The sequence below is a fragment of the Pinus tabuliformis genome, chromosome 9 (genome assembly GCF_031772625.1).
Source record: "Pinus tabuliformis cultivar Carrire ecotype Pingquan chromosome 9, CPIR1, whole genome shotgun sequence".
Lineage (NCBI taxonomy): Eukaryota > Viridiplantae > Streptophyta > Pinopsida > Pinales > Pinaceae > Pinus > Pinus tabuliformis.
In genome coordinates this window covers 1,111,085,037-1,111,095,430 of record NC_142307.1, presented here as the reverse complement: position 1 = coordinate 1,111,095,430, position 10,394 = coordinate 1,111,085,037, and the positions used below count along the sequence as shown (strand labels likewise).

Below are 10,394 nucleotides of genomic sequence, written 5' to 3'. Positions count from 1 at the left end.
AAATGAATCCTTGAAAAAGAAATCATTTTTTGTTTCAGGTTCTTGGGTAGGTCACATTGAACAATCGATACTCCCTTGGGTAAAATGTGAAAGGATTGTCGCCCCCAAAGCCTTAGGAGGATGGAAATTAACAAATATTTTTCTTTTCTCTTAATCCCTAGCTGCAAATTGTGGTTGGAGGCTATTGACCACACAAAGTCTCTCAAAACTAGTGGTACTCAAAAATACATTGCTCCCAAATATTTGGAGGAATGGATTAGAAGATAAGATAAGCCACATGCGCACATCTATGTTATATGGAGGGAAGTGTTGGATTCCATTGAACTTATAGGAGCAAGACTAGTTTGGCGAGCTGGAAATAGTAGTAGGGTGAGGACTGGTAAGGATCCTTCAATTGGAACTATGGGGAAACACATTTTCCCTCAAGCCCTTATTGGTTCTGTAAGAGATAGGGGATACTTAAAGATTTTTCATTTGGAAAATATAGCTAGCACAACCATCTGGTGCCAAGGATGGAAGTTAGTAGATGAGATATGCATGAAGGAAGCGCATAGGCAGGCCTTGTTAAAGTATCGAGATTTGTTTCAAGAGGGCCACATAAGAATCACTAACAGGGACAATGAAATAGTCTAGTCCTTCCACCCAAGTGGCATATAGTTACCCAAGCTTTGGTATGTGTGATTGAATGTGGACAGAGTAGTAGGGGAAGCAATCTAGTGGTGGAAGCGTATTTTACATGCAAAATTTTCTACAAAGGTTCATATTTTTATGTAGTGTGTCCTTAGCAACAAACTCCCCACTTGATATGTTATGTAGTGAAGATACAAAATTGGCTCTGGTTGGTGCACTCTGTGCAAAATGCACGAGGAAACAATCCCACACCTATTTATAAGGTTCCCTTTGTTGGAAATTAATTAACGAAGCAATGAAATACATAAAATATTGCATAAACACAAATACAAAAATGCATAAAACAAGAGAGACATAGATATACGTGGTTCACCCAATTTGGGCTACATCCACAGAGAAACAATCAACCCTTCATTTTATATTATCCAACAAAATGAAAATATAAAACCTACAATAGATTCCATGTAATTTCCTCTTCGCTCTCACACAACCCCCTCTTTCTTTTTTTGCTCAGAATAATAATACACAACCGCAATACAATTCCCCCATATAAACCGATGGTTGCCTTTTAGGGACAAAATCTCGAAATTAACATCACTTCTACCATCAAACCATCTCTCTAAAGAACAACCCAAATTGACTATGAAATTATAATATTTTACAAGGAATTTTTTCATCTATTTTTTTGCTTTGGGGGCACTTCTCCCCAACCCCTGTCGAGGGCCCACTAGCCCCCACACCCTCGTAGCGGGGACTTGCACCCCCCATGTGGAGGGGTCTACAGTCATCCTCGGGTATACATGCGGCTGAAAGAAAGACCACTAAATCAGGAGGATAATCAGTCTCCACACCCAACACCCTTTTACTCTACAGCTATGGTGACAAAGTCAATTAGCTGCCAATTAGGCCTAGAACTGGAATGGTTTGTCTATTGAGGAATCCTAGAGAAATTGGATCTCCAACCCAATAACTAGATTTTTCAGGGTGCTTCCATCAATCGTACTCTAGGGGATATGGTTGGCTTAGAATAAAGCCATCTTCTAAGATCTTCCTTCTTCCCCTATTTAGGTTCTAAGAGAAGGGTTTGTAATCCTAGCCTGATATCCTCATGTAAAATCTTAAACTCCTACCTAAGTTATTATCTCTAAACAACCTGATACGTCTCTTCCGTGGGCTTACTTTGACAAGGAATCACAAGATGAAAATCAATAGAGAGAGGGCGATGTCATACCTTTTCTGTCTCAGCACCATTCATTTCACATTAATATGGGCTTCGGTCCTAGCTCCAACAATCGAGATGAACTACTAGTTGTTAAGTCTATCATGGGCTATGCATTAGAGAAAGGTTGTGAAGCACTACAGGTTTATGGAGACTCACTCGTAGTGGTTAATTAGATTAAGGGCATACAGCATTGTAGAAACATGCTTCTTCATTCAATTTTTGACGAGGGCATGACTCTTGAAACAAGGTTGATTATTTTCTATGTTCATATTTACATAGAGAAGAATACTCAAGTTGATCACTTGTCAAAAGAAAGAATAAGTCCTATGCATGGTCAATCGCAAATTATGGAACAACATGACAATACCTTTTATCGATTTTTCATAGACCATTTATGGATGACATCCACCTCGTCTCCCCTTTCAACGAGTGTACATTTCAGTACTATATACATTGTTGTTATCATCATTTACTCATGAATGCCATCACTTCTTTTGCAGTTTTTTGTCACTCAAATTTTGTATAAAACCTATATAGAAATAATCTAGATATTTGTGAGCAATCTTATTAAATAATGTTTTAAATCAATAACTCATACAATTTGAAACTTCTTGTATATCATTTTAGCAATTAATACAATTATACTAAACCATCGAATGAAAATAATTTAAACATTATGCAAACCAACAAAAATGCACACAATAATGTGCGTATACAAAATGTAACTTTTAAAACTAAAATAAAATTTTAAAAAATACCAAATGTAACTTTAAAACTGAAATAAAATTCAATTTTTAAACTAAAATAAAATTTTTAAAAAATCCAAGGGAAAACATTACTCCCATATTATGATCTCTGAAATGTCAAGATTCCATTTAATCTCAAAAAAATCACGATAACAACATCTTATTAACAGGACCTTCTTCCATTTAACATTAATATTAAACCTTATTAAAACTCCTACCTAAACACGCCCCAAAAAACCAAAAACAACCATCTATATTGTCTACCAATATATCTAACGACATTATAACTAAATTGAAGTATATTTTAATCTCATTCCTAAATACACCTGAAATTTTATATGAGGACCCTGTGACATACACATGTTTAAATATATAATCATGGCAGGAGAATTGGCACGCGGATGCTTTTTAAAGGTCGTAGTGCCACTGCTCGACACGTTATTAATTATTGGGTAGCGTGGCTTACTCTCTGAGGCCATTCACACTGACAGCTCTTTGACGCAATCCCGTTGCTTGACGCTATTTATGATAGCAGTGTCTCGGCAATGGATCAATCTGTTCTTCTGCTTTTAAAGCGTGCTTGCTATTCGAGTTGAGAAATCAGTTTCGATAAAACCAATACAGAAGCGAAAAGTCAGTCTCTGTTTTATTTGAAGTGGAAGGATCAATCTTATTGCGGTGAAGCAAACTAAAGATGGAGACGGCCAAGGAGAAAATGGGCAACATGGGCACCACTGTGAAAGAAGGGATGGATAAAGCTAAGGCTTCTGCCCAGGAGAAGGTATGGTCAAAATGTCCTTATTTTCATTCATTTCAACTGGTCCTTCCAGAAATGTTGATAACTGTACGTCGCAGATCAGTTTTAAGATTAACATGGATTAAATATGCGTGTTATATGTGTTAGTGGATAGATAGAGGATCGAGTGCGAGGAATTTGGGATTTGGATATTTTGTAATTCACTGCTGTTGTTATATATGCATGCAGGTCGAGAAGGTTACTGCACATAACCCTACAGACAAAGAAATAGCCCGTGAGAAGAAGGATGCCAAACAAACTGAAGCTGAGATGAGAGCAAACGCTGCGAGGGCTGAACACAGAGCTGAAAAAGAAGCGGCCAAGCAAAGTGGGCACACTCATACAGGCCACCATGGTGTGGGCAATATTGGTGGTGGTACTGGTTATACGAACGTTGCTACTCCTGGAACCTACGATTCTGCTCCAACTGGCCGCACTGGTGGAGATTACCTGTGACAATCTAAAATAAAATGCAGCACAGGATCGGATTGAATGGATAGATCATGATGCATGAAGCCCAGCCTGTCTGTTAATGGTGGTAGTATGTGTGTAGATTGTTAAAGGCTATGGAGCCAGTCTACTTAATCCATCGTCATATAATTCGATCATGCATGGTTCGTTTCCTGCAGTAGTGTTGTTACCGTCCTTTTTGGCAGTTTAGTGATTTCCTGTAATGTCTTCCCTATAGTGACGAGTCATAATGTAATGTCTTCCATATAGTGTAGAGTCATAATTTATAATTTGTTGAATGAAATATAAATCGATCCCTGTGACATATATTATGTGAGAACTACAGATTTTGTGAAACTACTTGATTTTGTTGCGATATCATAAAAAGGTAGCTTTACAGTTAATGTAGGGTGAAGTCTTCAGAGCTTCTAATCTTCCTATGAATTGTAGAATGGAATCTTCTAATATTCCTATAATCAAGTTGGGATATCATAAAAAAGTAGCTTTATAATCAAGTTGGGATATCATAAAAAAGTAGCTTTATAATCAAGTTAGGATATCATAAAAAAGTAGCTTTACCGTTAATGTAGAGTGAAATCTTCAGAGCTTCTAATCTTCCTATGAATTTTACAGTTAATGTAGAGTGAAGAGCGTCTAATCTTCCTATAATCAGTTGGGATGTCATAAAAAAAAATAGAGTTGGAATATCATAAAAAAATCGCTTAAAAAAAATTAGAGTTGGAATATCATAAAAAAATCGCTTTACAGTTAATGCAGAGTAAAATCTTCGGAGCTTCTAATCTTCCTAGTTGGGATGTCATAAAAAAGTAGATTTGGAATGGAGTAAAATCTTCGGAGCTTCTAATCTTCCTAGTTGGGATGTCATAAAAAAGTAGAGTTGGAATAGAGTAAAATCTTCGGAGCTTCTAATCTTCCTAGTTGGGATGTAGTTGGGATGTCATCTAGTTGGGATGTCATAAAAAAGTAGAGTTGGAATAGAGTAAAATCTTCCGAGTTGGGAAAGTAGAGTTGGAATATCATAAAAAAATAGCTTTACAGTTAATGCATCGTAAAATCTTCGGAAAATCTTCGGAGCTTCTAATCTTCCTAGTGGTGCAGAGTAAAATCTTCGGAGCTTCTAATCTTCCTAGTGGTGCAGAGTAAAATATTCGGAGCTTCTAATCTTCTGTTGTGGATCTAACCCATAAAGACTATAGATCTTATATGAAAATATAAAATAATGCAAATAAACCTAGATATAATATGAAATGATTATTTATTGATCAATCTAACCCATAAAGACTATAGATCTTATATGAATATATAAAATAATGCAAATAAACCTAGATAGCTTCTAATCTTCTGATGTGGATCTAACCCATAAAGACTATAGATCTTATATGAAAATATAAAATAATGCAAATAAACCTAGATATAATAAAGACTATAGATCTTATATGAAAATATAAAATAATGCAAATAAACCTAGATATAATATGAAATGATTATTTATTGATCAAACCCCTTACGGTAGGGCAACACCATACATTCAGTCCTTAAGGAAGGAGAACACTCCACAAGCCATATGCTTGTTCATACAATATTCCTTGACTATCTTCCTAGTGGAGTCTCTAGCCTCTATATAGGCCTCATACATACAATACCATGGGTCATTACCATGGCTCCCTCATACCATCAACTAATACCATGGACCCATTACATTATTATTAACTACTTGTGGTCCCTTATATGACATGGGTTAACCACTTATTTATTACTATTATTACATTATTACCTTGGGCACCTCCCTTGGTACCCCATATTATCCCCCTTAGGTATATAACATTCCACCCCCTAAGCATGTTTAGTCCCTGAAACATGGGAAGAACATAAATAATAAGATCTACTCAAAAGAGTAGTCCACTGGTACCATGCACGTGCATCTAACCATCCAAGAGAAAGGTGAACCCTCAATCTCTCTGGTGCCTCGCTCGCTTGAGATGGAAGTCGACTGTGGTAGCTCTTCTGTGTGGATGTGTAGTAGGTGGATCTTCGTTCCTCTCGATCTGTCATGCGGGGGTTGTTGTCCATGTGGCTAATTGGTTGCCATCTTGATGGTTGTCTTGCGGGGTGATGTGGGTGATGCTATGTTGAAGTTTTAACCCACGATGGCTTTTTCTTTACTTCACCCTACTGTGGTGCTCGTTGTGGTGTCTTCTTTTTCAATATGACTTCAACCACTGAGCCCTCTTCTAATGTATCATCACCTGTAACCTTTTCTTCTTCAGACTTTGTTTGTGTTGATTGTTGATCATCAAAGGCTCATCATCTGATATGTCAGTCGCTGGAACATCTTCCGCTTCAGCCTCCATGTGCTCTACCTGCTTATTGATGGAAATATCCTGTAATCTAATTTTCTTCTTTTTATACCAGAGCTTCAGGAATTTCTTCTGCACATTAATATTGATAGTACCTACCGATTCCATCCAAGGATATCCCAAAACAACATCCATATTATCCATCTCCGAAGCATAAAAATCACCATGCAACACATATTTATCCATAGAAATCTTCAAATCCTTGTACACTTGAACATCCTCATTATCAACTTGTGCAGTTTCAATGTGTTTTGCTGGAACTTGCAATCCTTTTGCCAAATTAACACTTATAAGATTTTTCTTGCAACTAGGATTTATAGTCACAACGATTTTCTCCTTCTGAATCAATCTATGAACCTGCAATAAGAAAGCATCAGTAGAAAATAACCCTTTAGGTTCCATGGTTTCCTTCTTTTCTATAAAATTAAGCTCTTTGCTAGGCAAAGTGTCTGTCTGTGTGAGCTTATCAACAAGAATAGTTTTGCGGCCAAAGATGTTAAGACCTCCGGTTGCGGGTACGACGGGCGTCGGGCGGGCGATCGTGCACGGGCGCGCGGGCGCACGACAGGCGTGTCGAACAAGCTTGCGACGTCATGCGTACACTTTGCGACGAAAAATGCAACGAACGAGCAGACTTATGCGACGATAAGGAGCGTGTGGAAAAATGACTAAGTGTCACTTGAGCGTATATGGGAGTTTATATGCGATAGCGGATGGCCATTAAAACACCAAGCCGACATCATTTGGGGGCATGTTATTATGGTTTGGGGGTCGGCCTTATGGCTGTACACACCCCTTTAAAACGTGATGATATGTGTATATATATGGCACGTGAGGAGGCCATTTGAAGGCAAGCAACTTCGCTCAGATCTCTTGCGCGTAAAGGGGTAAATACCTGCGCAGTTTTGGAAAGGAAAACGCATATCTCATGCATGATTCAGCCCAAGTGCGAGGTAGGTGTATTCTTGTGGTTTGAGGTGTCGGAGTTCAGTTGTAAGTGCAGTTTGGGTTTCTAAGTGCCGGTTTGGGTAAGGCAAGCATGTCGAGGTCCAGATTATGTGCAGGATTTGACAAGATGAAATAGAGGCTCGGGTGAGCGTTTCACTTTGTGCAAAGGTGCATATGATTGTAGAAGGCTGTTCTATGCCTTGGTTGTAAAAAAATATATTCTAAGTGTTGGCTTGAAGTTTGTCAAGCACACTTGTATTGTAAATTTGAAGAAGTTGATATAATATATTGTTGGGCAGACTTTCTGGGAGTTGCCCCTCCCTTTGTACTTGCTTATTGTTGATGTTCTCGGTTAATTGTATATGGTTAATGATTGAGAATGGTCTTCACTAAAGTATAAAGGATAATGTTGTTACTTGGTTATAAAACATAAACTAAGTATGTTCATGATGAAATAGGCGTAGTCCACGAATGTTAGTATTGTTAAAAAGAAAGCGTTCGGTGGTGCCGCACCTCGCTACAAGCGGTTGAAAGATCACCGCAGGTGTAGGGGCGTGACAGTTGGTATCAGAGCTCAGTCGGAGCTGGTGAAGCAAGTGTGAGAACACTTGGAAGATTGACAATAAGGCATGGCAAGCTTGGAAGCAGGAAGAAGGAAGCTCTTGGTTACCTTGGACAGGTTGAAGAGGTTGAAGCAAGAGAGGCCCCGAATCCGTGAAGAGCTTGAAGCCTTGGAGAAGGATGTTGAGGAAGAGCTTCTTCAACTCGGTTGGACAATGGAGCAAGATGAAGTTGCAGGCTGTGACAACAAGGACGAGGAAGCTGTGATAATTGAAGATGTTGCAGACATGACTACAGTGGAGGATGAACTTGAGGATGATCAAGTTAAGCCAGGATCGTGCAGTTTGCCAAGGCAAGAGGACATCTTACCATGGATGACTATGATGGAACCTTGTATGGAGAAGCAAGGATTGTCGGTTGTTGGAGAACTTGTTGGGGTTGTTTGTAACCTTGTGATGGAAGGTGCAAGAGCCCGGGACAAGGGTGGAACTTGATGATCATTATGGAGAATTGGGTCATGCTTTAGCCACATGGACAATTGGCTAAGTGCCCGGCATGACTCATGGACAGATTGAGGAGGGCACACACTTGTGATGTTTTGGGTGGACTTCTCATGGCCGGGACCAAGAGATAGTCTTGATGGACACTTTGGTGGAGGAGCTATGATGAAGGGATTTATGACATGATGATATGATGACGAGATGGTTGAGTGACCGAGTTCACTAAAACGAAGATTGAAGACTTGGGTGAGATGACCAAATGTTGTGATGTGTTTACTTGGTTGGACTACATGGGCAACTTAGTCATGGACATCAGGTTGGAAACATGAAGACATGGAGCATGGCAAACCTATGCAAGGACATTGTGTGGAAGCACTTGTAGAGATGTCAAAGAACATCCAAGAAGGAGTGCCAAGGCAGGAATGTTATGCAGATGGACTTGCTAGTGTGACATGGAGACTTACTACTTATGGAAGGTTGTGCACCTTGGTACAACAAAGCTATGAACTTGGATGGACTTGTGGGCAGCTAGGAAGCATTCCTACTACATGAAGAACTGAGGCATATTGTATACTTGCCGAGGTGTTGATTAGGGATGGCTTATGGAGCTCATGAGGACATGGGAATTGTTGTGACTTTTAGGGACTTCATGTACGGTGGACTTAGAGGATTTGATGCATTAAGGAGCTGAGGGCAGGTGACTTTGATGCAGTATGGGATGCATACTTCCAAAGTACATGTATGGGCATGACTTGGAAGAGTGACTTGATGTAGAGGATCGTTATGAGACACTTTGAGGTGATGAAGTTGCAACGATGATGATGATGATGCTTGGGTAGTACACTTGAGCATGAGTTGAGCCGAGACTCAACTACTTTCTACACATGGGAGCTGATTTGATCGAGGATCATGGGCAGCACATGGATAGATGAGACAAGGACATACTTGTTTCTATGGAGACTTGTGGATGGCACATTGCAGATGATGGAGAGGACTTCATGGACCTGAATGGGGCACATCAAGAGTTGGTTTGATGAGATGATCTCTTCATATGGAGGAGACACACACATGGACAACATGTTGCAGAGGAGATGAGGACTACTTCATGGACCTAAGCATGGCCTACACTTATATGGAGATGGATTCTTGATCGAGTTGAGGATGTGACAAAATGCTTTGAGAAACAAATGATGATGACATGAGAAGGTTCACTCTCATGGTTTGAGCGTGCAGTTGGACTGGCCATCCGACTAGTTCAAGACATGAGGACAGGTAGTGAACAGAGATGTGTTGACATTGTGTTGGAGTATCATGGCAGCAGTTCACATGAGGACACATGATGAAGACAAGAGGTCAATGAATCATGGATTGAGATGAAATCTGGTATATGACATATTGTTGGGATGAGATGTTGACACATAGTTGAGGTGTGTTAGCACTTGTCATGGGCAGTTTTTCACATGGTGATGATGACATGATGGAGTTGACACATTGTTGCGGTAAACATGTAGCTTGGGTTGGGGGGACTGAACCTTCCATGATGGAGAGCAGCATGGTGAGATTGTGGCAAGGTGGGTAGTGATCATGGACATCCAAGAGGAGACATGATGGAGACAGTTGCTCTGCATATGTTACAGTGATGTCTACATCATGGATGATGGTATGTTGTCGAGGACGACAACGATTTAAGGTGGGGGAGAATGTTAAGACCTCCGGTTGCGAGTACGACGGGCACCGGGCGAGCGATCGTGCACGGGCGCGCGGGTGCACGATGGGCGCATGCCGAACAAGCTTGCGACGTCATGCGGACACTTTGCGACGAAAAATGCGACGAACTGGCAGACTTATGCGACGATAAGGAGCGTGTGGAAAAATGACTAAGTGTCACTTGAGAGTATATGGGAGTTTATATGCGATAGCGGATGCCCATTAAAACACCAAGCCGACATCATTTGGGGGCATGTTATTATGGTTTGGGGGTCGGCCTTATGGCTGTACATACCCCTTTAAAACGTGATGATATGTGTATATATATGGCACGTGAGGAGGCCATTTGAAGGCAAGCAACTTCGCTCAGATCTCTTGCGCGTAAAGGGGTAAATACCTACGCAGTTTTGGAAAGGAAAACACATATCTCATGCGTGATTCAGCCCAAGTGCGAGG

General features: G+C 40.1%; 1 protein-coding gene across 1 annotated transcript; it reads left to right on the top strand.

Moving 5' to 3' along the window:
• The first annotated feature begins 3,166 nt into the window (after nt 1-3,166).
• Nucleotides 3,167-3,961, top strand: LOC149152549 (18 kDa seed maturation protein-like). The gene is made up of 2 exons (XM_089442074.1): nt 3,167-3,379; nt 3,584-3,961. Exons 1-2 carry the CDS (start codon nt 3,293-3,295, stop codon nt 3,848-3,850), a joined length of 354 nt encoding a protein of 117 aa, XP_089298200.1. The 5' UTR covers nt 3,167-3,292; the 3' UTR covers nt 3,851-3,961.
• Nucleotides 3,962-10,394: the final 6,433 nt, after the last annotated feature.